Genomic DNA, 17,144 nt, shown 5'->3' on the forward strand with positions numbered 1-17,144 from the left:
GTTGGCAGGTGTGACCTCACCAGGGACAACAGAAAACCAAGGGACAAATAAGCTCACTTATTTGTGAGCTTGCAAATGGCCTTGGTGCCATGACGGAAATGAACAGGAAGCTGTGTGGAGTATCTGGATGGCAGGGTCTTCGTTCCGGGAGTCAGGAGGCAGGGCTGCCTATCTCTTACGGAGATCCCAGCCCACCTTTCTGCCCCTGGGGTTCCTGGCAGAGCCTCCCTTGATTCAAATAGGTGTTCCCCACCCCCCATGCTCCTGGTGGTGCAGATTATGGCCTCCCGTAGATTCCCTGAGGTTCCAGCCTCACCACCCCTCTGGTCATCCTCTAACTCCTCTTGCTTATTCCTGTCTCCAGGTACTTAGGCAGGGAAACTCTGGCTTACCCTTCAGAGTTCAGCCCAAATGTCCCTTCTGAGGGTGATTTGTTCTTCACTGTTTCCTCAGTGTCTAGCACATGATGTATCCATCCATCCATCCATCCATCCATCCATCCATTATCCTTCCGTCCATCCATCCATCCTTATAATCTTCTGTCCATCCATTCATCCATCCTTCCATCCATCCATCCATCCATCCATCCATCCATCCATCCATCCATCCATCCATTCAACAAGTATATAATGAGTGCCTGCCATGTGCTAGACACAGAGGTAAAACAGTGAACAGGACAGAGAAGGACATTTTAAAGAGCAGAGTGTATGCTCACTATTTGTTGGTTGAAATTCACCCTGGAGATAAGGAAATAGAAAGCTGACCGGGTATCTAGTCCACCTTAGTTCTTTACCTGATTTCCTTTGGGTCCTGAATCTAACTTGTTGCCCTGGCAGCTGGGACCGAGCGACCTGCAGTGACAGCAGGATATGTGTGGGCAGGAGGGGGGACGTTTCTCTTGATACCTAACCCCAGTGGCAAGTAGAAGTTCAGGACGGGTCCCTGGGAGGCAGGGGCTGAGCTCTGCCTCTGCTCTCATGGTTCTCACCTGATGGCCTCTCTGGGTCTCTGCCCCAGGTCGGGGGCGGGCGGGAGGGTGCAGGGGGCCAGGTCGAGATCTTCTCCCTGAACCGGCCCGCGCCCCGCACGGTCAAGTCCTTCCCGCTGGTGGCCCCTGTGCTCTGCATGGAGTACATTCCGGAGCCGGAGGAGGGGGAGAGCAGAGACGGAGACAAGAAGTGCTCGGCTGCTGACGCCTCGGCTGGAGTGCACCCCACCGTCTGCCTCGGGCTCCAGGATGGCAGGTTAGGGGCCTGGGGAGGAGGGGCTGGGAACAGCCTGGGGCAGGGCTGGGCAGGTGTATCGGGGGCTGTCCGTCTAGCTTTGGCTTGTCACCCACCAACATTCTCCATGCCTGGTTGAGAGCAGAAAGGGGGAACCAGGGATGCCCAGTGTCAGGAGCTGCTCGCACTTTAACCAAGACCCTTCAGCGGCTGCTTTGTGCAAGCTGGCTCCCTTCCGGGTAGTGTGGTACCGAGGGCAGCCGCTGACTTCAGTGTCACAGAGCTGGGTTTGGACCTGCTGTTTCCTCATGCCATTTAACCGCTCTGAGCCTCAGTTTCTTGTCTGTAAAGTGGGCGTTAGCATGCTTCCATGCAGGGCCGCTGTGAGAGTCCACTAGGACATGGGACATGTGAAGCCTTCAGGTCCCTTCTCTGTCACTGACAGCATCCACCCATCTGTGGCCTCAGTTAGCTTTGCAGGGCAGGTAGGCGTCCTGGGTGTGCCCGGGTTATGAGACCTGCTGGCAGAGGGGGCTCCCCCAGTAAGACCCTCCCGGAGCTGGCGAGTCAGCAACACTTCATTGCAGCAAGGGGCACTCCCGCCAGAGTTTAGCCTGCTGGAGGGTCCAGCCGTGTGGATGGAGGATGAACATTCATCCCACTTAAATGGAAGGTGAAGATGGTGATGAACAAGACCCTGAGATGGGCTGCACCCCCATGTCCTCCTCATAGCTCCAAGCTTTTCACGCCTGTCCTAGAGTCGGGGGAAGTGGGGAGAGAGGATGTTTCCTGAGCACCTACTGTGTGCTGCTCCCCGGGCCAGGGGCTGTGAGCCTCACAGCAGCCCCACTATGAAGTGTTTCCCACACAAGCAGCTGGGGGAGGAGCTAAAAGCTAACATACGTAGAACCAACTCGGAGACACTAGAGGCTCTGTGATGTCCTGGTCTGGGTCCACGGAACCCAGGGGTCTGGTGAACACTCTTTGCTTTTAATGAGATCAAATTCAAACAACATAAAATTCACCACTTTAACCATTTTAAATCGTATAATTCAGTGGCTTCCAGTACATTCATGATGGGCAACCATCACCACTACATAGTTCTAGAACATTCTCACCACCCCCAAAAGAAACCCTGTATCACCCCCCATTCCCTGCCCCAATCCCTGGGAGCCAGTAGTCCACTTCCCATTGCTCTGTATTTGTCTCTTCTGCACATTTCAGGCAAACGGAGTCGCACAGTGTGTGGCCTTTTGTGCCTGGCTTCTCTCACTCCCCATAACATTTTCAAGGTTCACCCACGTAGCACATGTCGGTGCTTCATCCCTTTTTATGGCCGTGAGGTAGGCATCACGGCCCCGTTTTTTGGCAAGGACTGAGGCTCAGCGGTCCAGGACAGTCAGCTGGACGGGGCACGTCTGGATTCACCCTCGGGTCTGTGTGACCCTGAAAACTGTTCTCTTAGCCCCTCTATTGTGCTGCATCCAGAGCCCCCTGTTTTCCACGGGCACCATCCTCTAAAGGCCACCCATGGAAAAGTCCGAGCATCGGCCTGTTCACACAGCAGGGAGGCTGGCTGAGCTTGGTTGCGGGGGCTCGGAGCCTCTCACCAGGAGGGCACGTGGGGTGTTGGCACCTGGGGGGCTAAGTGAGTCACTCGACCTCTCCCCACAGCATCCTGGTTTACAGCAGCGTGGACACGGGCACCCAGTGCCTGGCGACCTGCAGGAGCCCAGGCCTGCAGCCCGTGCTCTGCCTGCGACACAGCCCCTTCCACCTGTTTGCCGGCCTGCAGGATGGGACCCTCGTCGCGTACCCCGGGACCAGCGGTAAGGATGGGGGGCTGGGGGCGATGGGGGCAGCCCTGGGCCCTGACGGAGAGCCACATCCTGTACCAGAGCGTCTGTGGGAGGCAGGCCAAGGAGGCAGCTCAGAAAAAAATCGGGGAATCGAAGTGCTGGGGAGATTGGAGATCCCTGATCCCCACAGGAACGGGGTGCTCGCTACCATACAGGCAGCTCAGCCCATTGGCGGGAAACTCTGCTGGATAAGAGCAGGGTCTCTGGGCTCAGCGAGATCTGGCTTCATGTCCACGCTCTGCCCTGATGACAGCTGTGTCCATGGGTGAGCAGCTTCTCCTCTGTGCCTCAGTCTCCTCATCTGTAAAATGGGAGTAATGGTAACACCCACAGCTCATGGGTACCTGTGGGGTAAAAGATTCAGTGAAGGCAAAGCATAGGACCTGGCACAGCGAGTGCCCAGTGGGGTGAGGCATTTCAATCTCCATTATTTTATTAAGTCATCGATGGCACAGATAATAATGTCTGGAGGGCAAGGCTGACAACGTTTGAGCTGCCGTATGCCAGGATGGGGTGAAGTGCTTATGCAGGCGCATTATCTTAATTCTCGCCACGACCCTTGAGAACTGCCTCCCCTTTACGGATGCTGATGCTGAGACTCGGGGAGGGACACGAGGGCTGTGGTCCCTTGTCCCCTTGTGACTCGTTCAGCTCCCAGTCCGATGACGAGGGCTGGGCAGAGCAGAGAGCTGCCCCCAGCACCCCCAGAGATGGCTGATGTGCTGAAGCCTCAGCCTCCCTCCCCCTCCCATGCGCCTCTAATTGCTGCGTCATCACAGCCTGTTGCAGGGCTATAAACGGATATTTGTACCGAGCTTTTTTTTTTTTTTTTGCCACTTGGCACTGTGTTGGTATTTTAAATTAGCTTTCAATAAGGCATTTATAGTTTTTAATTGAAGGGGGTAGAGGGAGGGGGAAAAAATCCCTCTCACCGTCAGACAGACTGTGCGTTCAATATGGGCTCAGATCTTCGGAGATTTAGATCAGGGGTTCTCAGGGGACTTTTACCCTCTGGCTCCCACGGGAGACTGGGAGCCCTGCCCTGCCCGTGCTGTCTTCTCAGCCGCCAGTTCGGCTGCCTCCAGCCCTTTCCGTCTTGGTTCCTGACTCATCAGTTTGGGCGTCCGGGTTGGGAGGAGGCGAGGAGGTGTATCGGTTTGCTGGGGCAGCCATGAGAAAGTACAACAAACTGAGTGGTTTATACAGTGTAATTTATTGTCTCACATTCTGGAGGCTGGAAGTTCAAGATCAAGGTATCGGCAGGGCCGTGCTCCCTCGGAATGCGCTGGGGAAAGATCTGTTCCAGGCCTCTCTCCCAGCTTTGGGTAGTTCCTTGGCTGTGGCACCATAACCCCCATCTTCATGTGGTGTTCTCTTTGGGTGAGCCTGTGTCCAAATAGCCCTTTGGAATAAGAACCCCAGTCATATTGGATTAGGGGCCCACCCTCCTCCAATATGACCTCATCTTAACCAATTACATCTGCAACAACCCTGTTGCCAAACAAGGTCACGTTCTGAGGTACTAGGGGTTAAGACTTCAATGACTGAATTTTGGGGGACACAATTCAACCCATAGGGGGATGGGGTCTAACCATTGGCTTTCAGCCTGGGATTGGAGCCTGGTGGTTTGTCAGAACCAAAAGAGCCATTGGGGACCATCAGATGCCACACCCTCATCTTCTGGGTGGGAAGAGACTCCCTAGAGCCCCACAGGTGAGCCGAGACCTGAACCTAAGTATCCTCCCTCCAGGGCTGGCTGGGTGCTGTCTTGCCTGGAGGTTGAGATGCTCCACGAGCTGTCCCACCTTGCAAACATTTGTCCCCCAAATGTTTACTGAGCACCTACTATGCACCATGGATATGGTGGCCAAAAAACCAGATGTGAGCCCACCCTCACAGTTTATAGAGGGAGACAAGTTAAATTTATAGATGAGTCAAATGAACAGGCAGGAAGCTTACAATTACACATCGTGCTGAGGGTCCTAAGGGGAGGAAGAGGGTGTCGGGTGAGAGCCTGACCCCCTGTGCGTGGGGTGGGCTGGTTGGCGAAGGCCTCTCTAAGGAGCGAGACCCTGAAGGTGAGGCCTGAAGAAGGAGAAGCGGCCGGGCCAGTGAAGAGTTGGGGGAACAGCGTTCTTGGCCGAGGGAAGTGCATGTGCAGAGACCTGGAAGCAGGAGAGCGGTTGGTCTGCTGGGGAGGCTGTCTTGCTGGACAGTAGCCGGGGTGGGAAGCGGCACCAGGCAGGGTCCGGGAGTCGATGGACTGGACCCTGTGGGCCTTGGGTTTGTCTCGGTCGATGGGAAGTGGAGGGAGGTGTTGGGAGTGGCCGAGCACTGCGGCTGGTGGGTGGAGGGGACGTAAGCAGGCTGTCTGGGAGGCTGCCACAGTCAGCCGGGTAGGGGAGTCTGGGTCACTCTGTCCATGGGAGCCCACCCTCTGGCCTTTGGTTTGGCTTTGGCCAGGGAGGCCTCTGGGAGAGACCTTGGCCTGGTGCCTCCCCTTCCTGTGGTGTCCTCCAGAGGTGGCCAGGGCAGGAAGGGGGGCTCTCAGGACCACACGCCTTTCATCTGGGCTGGGTCTGGAATCATCAGCCTGGCCCATGACCCAGCCGTGGGGCCTCGGATACCCCTCAGATACCCCCACTCCATCCCAGCCCCGAAGCTGGAGCTGGGAGCTGCTCCCAGGCCAGCCTCCCTGGCCTTGGGCCCGCAGAACCCACCTCTGGTGCCCCATGGGGATTGTGAATAATCCAGACCCTTATTCTGGGCGCGGAGCAGATACTGGTGAGATATCTGTCAGTGTTCATATGACAGGTTTGCCGTCTTGCCTGGGTTTGGCTAAGACCAAGACCAGATAAAACTGGCATCCCTGGCCCAGCTTTGGCTCACTGGAGAAGGACAGGACCAGAAATATTAGGTGAAACAGGCAGAAACCAACCTGGGGACCTGCTGAGTCCTGGAGGTCCTGTGGAACCAGCAGCTGTGAGGTGACTGTGAGGATTTTAAGGTCACCAGGCCACTTGGAGTCCTGGGCTGTCAGAGCTGGGGGGGCCTTGGAGTCCAAGCTCCAGGTGACAGATGGAGAATCCGACTCCGTGGCAGTGTGGCCGTGGCAGTCAGTCTGCTGCCCCCAGGAGCCTCCATTTATCAGCATTCATTCCCTCATTCATTCATTCACTCACTCAGCAAATACACGTTCAGTGCCCACGAGGTGGCGGGCACTGTGCTGGGACATGAGCCAGGCGACCCCTGCCCCTGCCCGTCCTGTGCTTGGGTGGAGCTGCCTGGACCCCCTCTGTCCGCCCCCACCCCCGGCTCCGAGCAGAGACAGGAGCGTGACCAGGCCTGGGTCGGGGTGTGGGAATGTCCCTGGTTAGATGCTGGGGACGTGGGCCAGGGTCACCCCCCGGAGGAACCGGACGATGGAATGGGTGAGTGATGGTCTGGGGCGTGGTCAGGCTGTCGGGATTGGGTCCCTGCTGTGAGAGAGCGGGCCTGTTGCTGCTGCTCCTCTTGGAGCCTCAGTTTCCTCACCTGTAAAATGGGTATGAATTCAGCCCCACCGCAGCGGGTGGTTGTGAAGGCCAGGTGCAGTCAGTCACACAAGTGCCCAGAACGGAGCCTGGGCACAGAGACTCATGCCTGTTACCTTTCCACCATCATCATTGTTACTGTTGTTATTACTTCCGGGGTACCGGCTGCCCTTTGGGCCCCCCTCGATCTCAACAACTTGCACTCTGTGTCCTAACTTCTGGCTCCGGCTCGATCTGGACCCCCCAAGGACACCGGCTGGGCTTTGTCCCCTGCAGCCTGGGGGAGGAGGGACTCCCGCCTCTTGAAGGTGCTTTTTGCTGAGACAGGGGCTTCATCTCCGTTCATCTGGCGTGAGAGCTGATGCCGGGCCCAGCTCTCACGAATGGGCTGTCATGCAGGGGGCGGGTGTGAATTTGTAGGTGCGCGTGTGTGTTCTGGAGCATGTGTACCTAGAGCCACTGGTGGGCAGGGAGCAGGTGGAGGGATGGATCCCCCAGCAGGCTTGGGGTGGGTAGGGTTCTAGCCCTGCCCAGAGCTCACAGTGAGTACGTTTAAAGTCTTAGACTTGTGGCCTGTGGAGGCTGGGAAGAACCTTAGAGGTCAGAGTTCTGTCCCCTTGGGGTACAGATTGGAAAACTGAGTCCCAGCAAGGAGAAACCTCTTGTTCAGGGTCCCACCATGGGCCTTCGAATCAGGGACTCCTGTCCTGTATCCTTTTTGATATAATGATATCGGTATTATTAAATTTCATCAGTTAATCATTCTATCCTGGAGTCAGGACTCTCAGGAGACACCCAGCAAGTGGAGGAGTGGTCAGTGCACATGTGACCCTCAAGGGTATCAGACCCTACCCCCTACCCCAGGCAGCCGTGCTATTCCAGGAAGGTACAGAGTAGAGGGTGCACGGGCTCTGGTGGTCATCACTGCCCACGGGGCAGAGCTCGCATTTCCGTTTTTGGGGTGTGGTTCCAGTATCCCAGCTGCTTCCTTCCTGGCAGGGGTCTCAGCCCCCACCTTAGCCTTAGTGGCGGGAGCTCCAGCTTCTGGCCGCAAACACTACTCACCTCTGGCCGCTGGAGGGCGCGCAAAGCCTTGTATTTTTGTGGCTCTGGTGTCCTGATGGGGGTCAGCGTCCCTTGTGGAGGCCTGGCTGCGTCATGGTCACTCTCCCCAGAGATCTTTGGAAACCCTTGGAACCTGAGAGGGCAGCAGGGACTGGGGAAGGAGGCCAGGACCAGAGTTAGCCGAGTTCCAACCCTGCTTGGCCCACCCTCCTTGCGTGGTTCTGTGCAAGCTCTGGCTCCCTGGGTGTCTGCCGTCGCATCAGTCAGTGCCCTTCCGCGGGCTCTCGTGTTGTGTCAAAAGACAGCCAACAGCCAGAGCTAATGAGCAGCGGGTCCCGTTGAGCGGTGTGATTCGGACTAGTTCTCTGAACTCTGGGTCTCAGTTTTCTCAGTTGTAACACAGGGATAAGAATAGAATCTTCCACATAGGCTGGTGGGAGGTAATGAAATAATTCATGAAAAGAGTGCCTGGCGTGCCCACGTGTAACAGAATGTGGCAACAGCTGTCAACGCTCCTCACTGGGTGCCCACCCTGTGCTGAACATTCTACACATTTAATTTGATCCCTCCAACATCCGGCGAGGTGTAGGCACGGTTATCTTGCCCACTTTACAGGTGAGGAAACTAAGGTTCAGAGAGGTGATGTTACCGTCACCCATCCAAGTTAATGCAGAGGTTGAGAGGCCGCAGCTTCCCACATGCTCCTATTCATGGGCTGGAAAGAACTGGATGTGTGTTGGTTGGGCGGGGGCTGGGAGGTGTATTTTCCAACTCTTAGCTGAGCTGGGAGTCTGCCAAGTTTAAGTAGGGCTGAAGGGGAGAGGAGAACCCGCTTGACAGGAAGGGGAAGGGAGGGTGCTGGTGGGGGAATCTGGTCTGTCTTCCATGGGCTCCTCCTGCCACACCCCTCCAGCTCTGCAGACAGCTGTGCTCCATCGCGCCACCCAGCAGCTGGCTCAGTGGGAGGGCCTGTGCCGGGGCTGCTTTGCACCCCTTCCAGGGACGCTGTGGAGGGGGGATGGGAGTAGCCGGGCACTGACAAGCCAGCGGCAGGCTCTGTCCTGCCTTCCACTGCTGACGGTATCTCAGAGGTGCGCCCCACTTCCTGTTCAACCCTCCTGTCCCATCTGGCACCCTGGCAGACAGGACAGCCTCTGGGGTTCTGTGTGGCATCGGGTGTAGCTTCAGAGAAAAACCAGTCTCAGTGGACACTGCTCTCATGCCAGGGAAGATCCTTGGCATGTTCTTGGGTGAGCCGAGCATCCCTGAGGGTGGTGGGGGAGAGCCTCGTTCAGTGCTTGGCCAGGTCCCTTCATCTGCCTGTCTTCAGGGATGGTGGGCTGGGGACTGATGGCCTCTCAGGACTTCCTCCTTCCATACCTGGGGTGGTGGCATCTCTGGAGGAGGAAGGTCATCAGAGATCTTGGTAGAGGTGACAGAGTGCCTTGGAGTAGGCGAGAAGATGTGTGAGAAGGCAAGACTCATTTTCAATAAGTTACGGTGTCAGGAAAGTCCTCAGAGAGAGTCTTATTCACAGCACCCTCCCCATTTTACAGATGGGAAGACTGAGGCGTTGAGAAGTAGAGAGGTGCACTCAAGGTCCTTAGTTAGCTGCTAGCAGAACCAGGGCCAGGACACTCCCCACCATGTGCCACCTTCTTGGCAGGGCTCTGTGGATGCTGCCTCTTTGGGAAAGCCTCCCCGGATTTCTCCTGTGCAGAGTTGGTTCCTTCCATCTTAACAGCTGTCAAGGCCCTCTGTGCACGCCTGGCCACTTGGGCTTGGCACTTTGTATGGTAACTGCTGTTTAACCCTTTGTTTTCTCCATCCAGCAGAGATTTTCTTGAGGGCAGGGTCTGTGTCTGATTTATTTCTGTCTTCACAGCACCCAGTACGGGGCCTGGCATGGAGTAGGTGCTTACTAGGTGTGTGTGAAATGAATGCACAGAAGAGAGGGAAAGGGAGAGAGGAAGGGAGGGAGGGAGAAGTGGGGAGTACAGCCCCCAGAGCGGGTGGAGCATAAACAGAGGCAGATGGGAACAGTCGCCATGCCACTGGGGAAGGGGGAGGGGCAGAGAAAGGGGCCAAAAGCTGTCACGGAGCCAGGCTTGGCCCACCGCTGTGGCCCGTGGTTCCCGAGGGTTGAGGAGCCCTGGGCCTCTGACCCGTTTGCCATCCCCCACCCCCTGCTGCTGACCTGCTTCCTTCCTTTCCCTCCAGGCGGCGTCCCCTGGGACCTGGAGAGCCCGCCCGTGTGCCTGACTGTGGGACCTGGGCCCGTCCGCACCCTGCTGAGCCTGGAGGACGCCATGTGGGCCAGCTGTGGGCCCCGGGTCACTGTCCTGGATGCCACCAGCTTGCAGACTCAGGTACCGGCCCTGCCTTGTGTCTCGTGGATCCAGGCCTTGCGGGGGGGGGGGGGGTCATCTCCGGGCACACCCTCGCACACCTTCTCGCATTCTACCTGGCACCGCTCTCGGCTCCCAGCCGCGTCTCAGGGATCATCAGAGTTGGCTGGGCAGCAAGAGGGGGCCAGGATCCCCACGGGGCCCCGCCCTCTGCCCCGCCACGCACCCTGGGGGCTGCTGCGAGGGGAGGGATCCCCAGCCCACTGGGCAGTGATCCAGGTCCTCCGTTGTGTTTACTGCTCCCTGTGGAGGTGGAGCTGGGGTCCCTGCGCCCCCACTGGTACCCAGGACCCAGCTGTGCTGAGGGGATGGCCAGTGTGGACGCAGCCATCCTGGGCGCTGGGCTCTTTAGACAGTGTGGACGTGGAGCCTGCTGGGTCCTGCCTTGTCCCGTCACCAGCACTGCTGGATCCTCAGCCCTGGGATGAGGGCCTGGCCCAGGGGCTTCTTCCCATCCCCGCGTGGCTCCCTGAATGGTATTTTGGTGATGTTTGCCGTTATTTGATTTGTTTGGATTATCAACTTGAAATGAGCGGCCACCAGGCCCAGAGGGGAGCTGTGGGTGTGGGCTTGGGGTCAGAACAGACAGGCCCCCGCGTGCCTCCACGTCTTCTCTCGCCCGCTCTGTCCTCTCTCGTACAGCCATACATCAGCTACTCAGCAGCCAGGCGACTGTAAGATCCCAGGGGATTGGGGCCGGGTCCCGGATGACACTGTCCTGGTTTGGCAGATGGAGAAACTGAGGCCCAGGGAGCTGTGGGTGAGCTCTGAGACCCGGGATTGAACCTCAGGGTCCCGGCGCTAACTTTCCCATCTTTGTTGAAGCATGAGGTGCAGCGTTCGGAGCTGTGCACGCCTGGCTCTGCCTTCCGGTTCCCCCACTCACCTGCTGGGGCCTTGGGGGGCCCCGTCTGTGAACACAGGTTTTCCCATCTGTAAAAGGGGAACAAGCATCCTTTCCCTGCGGTCCTTTCGCCGCTGAGTGAGATAATGCTTGGTCAGTGCCAGTGCCAGGAGATATTTGATTAGCGGCTCTTCTGGGTGCTGGAAAGGGAGGTGGGGTGAGAGGCAGCGCCGTGGGCAGAATCAGAGGATTTGGGTTTTGAACTATAATCAACCTTTGAGGAGAAGAGGGCTGGGGGCTAAAGGTGACGCCGGAGCTGCCACCCTTGAGGGGCTGCTTGAACAGGACCAGGACCTTTGACCTCACTGGTGGGGCTGGGCCTGGCCAGAGGGGGTGGGCTCTGGGAGGGGCCAGGGAGGCGCCAGCAGGAAGGGCACTGCTGCCTCCCCCACTCCAGCTTCTGGATTTCTTGGTGCTCTTTCCCCCAGGCAGAGCTGGAGTAGGGACGGGGAGCCCTGAGCAGCTGCGGCCACAGACTCCCTTCCCAGCCCCTGGTTCTCTTTTGGGGGCTTCCCTGCTGCCCCGGACCCTGCCCTGTCACTTCCCTCAGGGGCCTCTCACCTTCTCGGCCTTCTGCGAGGAAGGTGAGCAGGGGGAGGTGGCTCCCCGGGGCTTTTGAGGTCCCCAACTGACCTGGGTCTCAAGACATTTGTCAGGAAAAAGGATGACGTCCCCCTGCAGCCCCTGCCCAAGCATCCCTGCATTGTCCCCATGCCAGGCCCAGTACCCTCCCAGCTTTCTCGGCTGGCAGCCTGCGCAGGCTCTGACTCAGCCAGCAGCAGAGCCCTGGGGCCCAGCTTAGGGCAGCGGTGAGAGGGAACAGGGCCCAGCCCTGCCCTTGGAGGGCCTCCAGTCTGATGGGGGAGACCCAGCCCTGTCCCTGGGGATCTCCAGTCTGATGGGGGAGACCCAGCCCTGCCCTTAGGGGGCCTCCAGTCTGATGGGGAGACACAGCTCTGCCCTTGGGGACCTCTAGTCTGATTGGGGAGATCCAACCTGTCCTTGGGTGGCCTCCAGTCTGATGGGGGAGACCCAGCCCTACTTTTGGGGACCTCCATTCTAATGGGGGAGATTCAGCGCTGCCCTTGGGGGGGGCCTCCTGTCTGATAGGGGAGACACAGCTCTGCCCTGGGGGCCTCTAGTCTGATGGGGGAGACACAGCCTGCCCTCTGTTCCCATATGGGAAAAGTGAGCCCAGAAACATGAAGAAGCCAAAAGCGGAGTGCGGACGAGATGGGAAGGGGCAGGCTTTCAGAGCTCCCTGTTGGCCAGCAGACGTTCTCAGTGCTGCCAGCAGGGGAAATGGGACAGGAGAGGGAGAAGGCAGCTGAGGAAAGTGGGAGGCAGGATGTGAGCTAAGAGTTGTTTTCAAGGAAGAATCTTCTAAGGAAGGATCCAGAGGCCGTAGGACCCTGAAACCACAGGCCTGTGGGAGCAAAGTGGCTGCTGGTTGTTGGGGCAGGCAGTGTGGGCAGCAGGGCCTGAAGAGCTGGTGAAAGCTGGGCCCCCAGGCGGCCCCTCCCAGGGCTACGAAACTTTCCGGAGGGGGAGGAATTGGGAGGCATCATCAAAGACAGAGGCCCTGTCCCTGTCCCGGCCATGCCCACCTCGGGTCTGCTGGGCACCCCACTCCCTTGGAGGCGACTGATTTGCCGGCAGCCTGCTTCAGATTGGGGAGATCCTTGCCCCGCCAGGCTGTGCACTCTTGGACAAGGCACTGGGCCTTCCTGGGCCTCAGTCACTTCATCTGTAAAATGGGATGACAGCAGTACTGTGTAGAGTTACAAGAGGACTCAATGGGAGGGTTTATATAAAGGGCTGTTTCACACAGTGCCTGGCACATACTAAGTGTTGGATGAGCATCGGTTATTGTGGTAATTGTTTGCCTAACTTAAGTCCTTATTGTCATATACGTGGTTTGTTTGGAAAATCAAGCTGCTCCTTTAGAGTCGCAGGTGTTGGTGGGTGTGGGGTGTGTGTCCGCATTGCAGGCCTGCCGTCCCCTTGCTTCGCTGGCTGGAAGGCTTCCTTCTGCTGACAGCTGTTCTAGGAGCTTGAGACAGACGGATGAAGGGAAGGATGGGGCCCAGGCCAGGCCCTCACCCGCTTTCGACCCTCACCAGCTGCCGTGCAGTCCCACCCAGGCCCTGCAGCTCAACTCCAGCCCCACTGTCCTTCAGGCCAATCGGCCACGAGGCTCCAGCCTGAGGCTGTGATGATTTAAGATTAGTTCTGGACCAGCTGCCCTTAAGAAGGGGATCAATATGACCTTTGCCCTGCTCTGCATACCTGGAGGGCTTCGGGAGGGCACTGGGTGGAGGCAGCCGGGATGGAGGAAGGGGTGGTGGAGGAGGCTCTGCAGCAGGGCGGGAGGGAGCCCAGGCACCGCCCCCCCCCACCCCACCATCCGCAGCCGGGGAAATTGGAAAGTTTGTGCGTGGCGCGATGCGGGTGGCTCGCCTTCAGTACACACAATCCTTTGCACAGTAACGAGGCGATCGCCATGCATATGTAATAAAACCTCGCTTTGCTGCTGCTTGGGAAAGAGGAAGCCGGCCCATCTCTGTGCCGGGGCTCTGGGAACTGCTCTGGCTGGCTGCTGCTAATGATCGCCGGACCCGGCCGGCAGCTCCACGCTCGGCTTGGTGGCCAGACGACCCGAGGAGCGGCCTGTAGACTGGGCTGCTGTCCAGGCAGCTGTGGTCCTGAAGGGGTGCCGAGGGCTCAGCGCACGTCCTGCAGCGGTAGCATGCCTCAGCTCAGACGAGGGGCACTGCTTAGTGGCAGCGACGTGCTAGACTCTCCCCCAGGGCTGAGACCCCCTGTGGGGACTGGAGTGCCTCAGAGCTGCTTAGGGCGCCACGCCAGGGGCCCAGGAGTGTCCTGTCAGCCGAAGTGTGGTCGCGTGGCTCTGGCCCAAATGCAAAGACATTGAGTGTTCATCCAGGGATTGTGTCAACTCTAAGGACCTTGCCCTTGTTTCTCCCACCCCCCAGGAAGTAATAATAACCAACATGTATTGAGTGTGTAGTGCGGACCAGGCATGAGGTTAAGTGCTCTACATGTATTAGCTCATTTAATCCTCAAACCACCCTGTGAGATGGGTACTATTATTATTTCACTTTACAGATGAGGAAATAAGAGTCCCAGAGAGGTTAAGTGACTCGCCCAAAGTCACACAGCCAGAAGGAGGCAGAGTTGGGATCTGAACTCAGGCCTCCGACTGAGTTCTGAACTGAGGCATCTTTTTTTTTTTTAATACTATTTATTTATTTATTTAGACTGTGTTGGGTCTTCGTTGCTGCACGCAGGCTTTCTCTAGTTGCGGTGAGCAGGGGCTACTCTTCATTGCAGTGCATGGACTTCTCATCGCGGTGGCTTCTCTCGTTGTGGAGCACGGGCTCTAGGCACACGGGCTTCAGTAGTTGCGGCATGCGGGCTCAGTAGTTGTGGCTCACAGGCTCAGTTGCTCCACGGCATGTGGGATCTTCCCGGACCAGGGATTGAGCCCGTGTCCCCTGCATTGGCAGACGGATTCTCAACCACTGCACCACCAGGGAAGCCCCTGAACTGAGGCATCTTAACCGCCATGTTGGCTGCCTGGGTGGGCAGAGGCTCGGTCCCCTTTGAGCTGCATTGTCCCCCTGCAGTTTCTGTCCTGTCCTATGTAACTCTCGGGCAGTGTTATTGTTTAAGTGCCTGCTTTTTCCACCAACACATCTTCTGGGCCAAGGATTGCACCCTGTTCATTTCCCCATGTCCGTCTGGCTCACGTAGCTCACGTAGCAGGTACTCTAAGTAAATAGTAAATAGTCGCGGTGGACAGACGGAAGGTGTCCTGATTTGCAGGCCTTTTGTGCAGGGAGTTGAGGGGGGTGGGCACAAGTGAGACCTGCTCTTAGCTCTTCAGGAGCTCGGAGTCCAGTATGGGGAGCAGACCCAGGACGGTCAGTGCCAGCCAAGTGGGAGGAAACCTGTGGGGTGGGGCCTGGGGGCAGCGCGAGGGGTTCCAGACACGGGGAGGAGGGACAGGACAGGGGAGATTCTCGGAGGTCAGGACCCCTGAGCTGGGCGGGGCAGGTGAGTCAGCTGTGATGCTGAAGGGGGAGAGGAGGCAGGGAGGATGCCCTGAGCAGAGAGGGCACCGAGAGCCAGGCCCGAGCAGAGCCAGCCCCGTGCTGTGTGGGATGGGGGTGGGCGGCTCCCCGGCAGGAGCCTCTGAGCTGCCGCCTCCATTAGGCCCACTTGGCCTTTGCCGGCAGCCCCTGACCTTGCTGAGCCCGTCCTGCGGAGCCGGTGCCGCATTCTGTCTCTGGGCTTGATGCTTGCCCACCAACTGCTTATTCAGCTCCTTGATCCCAGCTGAGGCAGCAGCGAGGCCTGTTAAATAATAATGTAGCTCACCACGGCCTGTGTCAACACCGCATCGTCCATGTTCATTATCTGGATCGCCACCTTCAAAGTCTAATCCAGTTGTCTGGAGTTCATTTTAACTGATCGCTGGAGGGGAAGTCGGCTGTGGGATGACCTGCTGCATCTTAATTTAAAAAAAAATGAGTTAGAGACAGGCCGACAGGAGGCCTTCGGCTTGTGGGGTGCGCTCTGCTGGGTCGGCCTGGTCAGGGCACCGGGGCAAGGCTGCTCCCCAACACAGCGTGTGCTGGGATCTCCGTCACCCCGGCTCAGGGGAGGGTGGCAGTAGCGACAGGGAGGGGTGCTGGAGAAGGGGCTGGGCTACGAGTGTGCTTTATGCGACTGGGTCCTCGCGTCGCTGCGGGGGTCAGCTGGGTCCATTGTGCAGGTGGGGATGCCGACTAGAAAGCAGGCCCTTGACTTGTGGTCTGTGACCTCTGCTCCCCAGCCACGCTGGCCCCTCCGTTGGCCTCTGGACATGCCAGGCTTCTTCCCACCACTAGGCCTTTGCCTCTGCTGTTCCCCTGCCTGGAGCAGGGACACTGGGCCCACAGAATGTCCCTCGGGCGGCTCCTTCTCATCCCCCAGTCTCGGCTCAGCTGGCACATCCTCAGTGGGGTCTGCCCTGGCGGCTCCATCAGAGTCACCTCCGCCCCCAGTCAGGGTCTTGACACGTCAGTGGCTTTATTGTCATCAGAGTGTTGGTCACTGTCTGAAATTGTCTCCAGGACTGTTGTTGTCCCTCTGCGCCCACCCGGCCGTAAACAGATGAAAACGGGGCCTGGTCTGTTTTGTTCACCAGCGCATCCCAGGGCCGGGCGCTGCACCAGCTTCTCAGCCAGTGCTGGTGGGAGCGTGCAGGGACCCCCTCCTCTGTTGGGTGGGTTGAGAGGGGGGCTGGCTGCTGCCTTACATGTTTGAAAATCTGGGCGGGAGGAGGTTTGGGGCACTGGTGCCAGATGGAGAAGTGCCTTGGAGGAAGCAGGCCAGGAGGCTACACCAGAACAGAGGCGGGAAGGAATCTGGGGAAAGGGCTGGTCAGAGGGTCTTGAGGCTGGGGGGTGGGTCCTGCTCGATAGCAGCCATCACCGCTGGGCAGAGGGACTTGGCAGGTGGGACAGATGCGGGTAGGACGGCTGTGTCACACGAGGGCCCAGGTCCCACCTCTGACTTGCCCCTGCGCCAGCCTTGAGGCATTTCCAAGGCAACCCCCTTTCTTCCCAGAACCTCCTGGGTGTGATTGCAGAAACACAGGCCTGGGGCCAAGGCTCCCCCAGCCCTGCCTGGAAAGTGCCGGAACACAGGGCAAGATACGTCCGGTTTGGGCTGTGGGCCTGGTTCCCACTCCACAGGGCTGTTGTGAGGGTTAATTGGGGCAGCTGTTTCTCACTGGGCCCCGGCGCCCCACCCTGGAGAAGCCTGTCTGGCCCCTCATCCATGTGCACTGGGTCACAGCACCGGCACTGGGCCCTTCTCCTCCATAGCACTTGCCACGACTATCAGATTCGCCAGATCGAGGCCCTGTAGGGCAGGACCGCGCCTGATGCGCTCCCACCACATCCCTGGTGCCGAGACCAGGCTGATGTATCGTGGGTGCTCAGTGAAGGGTTGTGGAGACAGAGGACGTTTCCATCAGGGAAGTGGGCTCCGTCTGTGGTGGATCTAAGTGTGCCAGGGGCATGTGGCCAGGGCGGGCAGAAGAGCTGACCAGCTCCGGAGCTCGGTGCTGAGCACGGAAG

The 17,144-nt window shown here is 58.3% G+C and overlaps 1 protein-coding gene across 9 annotated transcripts in view; it reads left to right on the forward strand.

The window, feature by feature from the left end:
• ARHGEF10L (Rho guanine nucleotide exchange factor 10 like) overlaps positions 1 to 17,144 on the forward strand; it is a 143,324-nt gene that overhangs the window by 105,438 nt on the left and 20,742 nt on the right. For all 9 annotated transcript variants that reach the window (XM_068539016.1, XM_068539017.1, XM_068539015.1 and 6 more), the window contains 3 exons: positions 1,018 to 1,244; positions 2,898 to 3,052; positions 9,901 to 10,049. In XM_068539016.1, the coding sequence (XP_068395117.1) occupies positions 1,018 to 1,244; positions 2,898 to 3,052; positions 9,901 to 10,049 (531 nt within the window). The remainder of the gene's footprint in view (positions 1 to 1,017; positions 1,245 to 2,897; positions 3,053 to 9,900; positions 10,050 to 17,144) is intronic.

Source organism: Eschrichtius robustus, chromosome 3, assembly GCF_028021215.1.
Source record: "Eschrichtius robustus isolate mEscRob2 chromosome 3, mEscRob2.pri, whole genome shotgun sequence".
NCBI lineage: Eukaryota > Metazoa > Chordata > Mammalia > Artiodactyla > Eschrichtiidae > Eschrichtius > Eschrichtius robustus.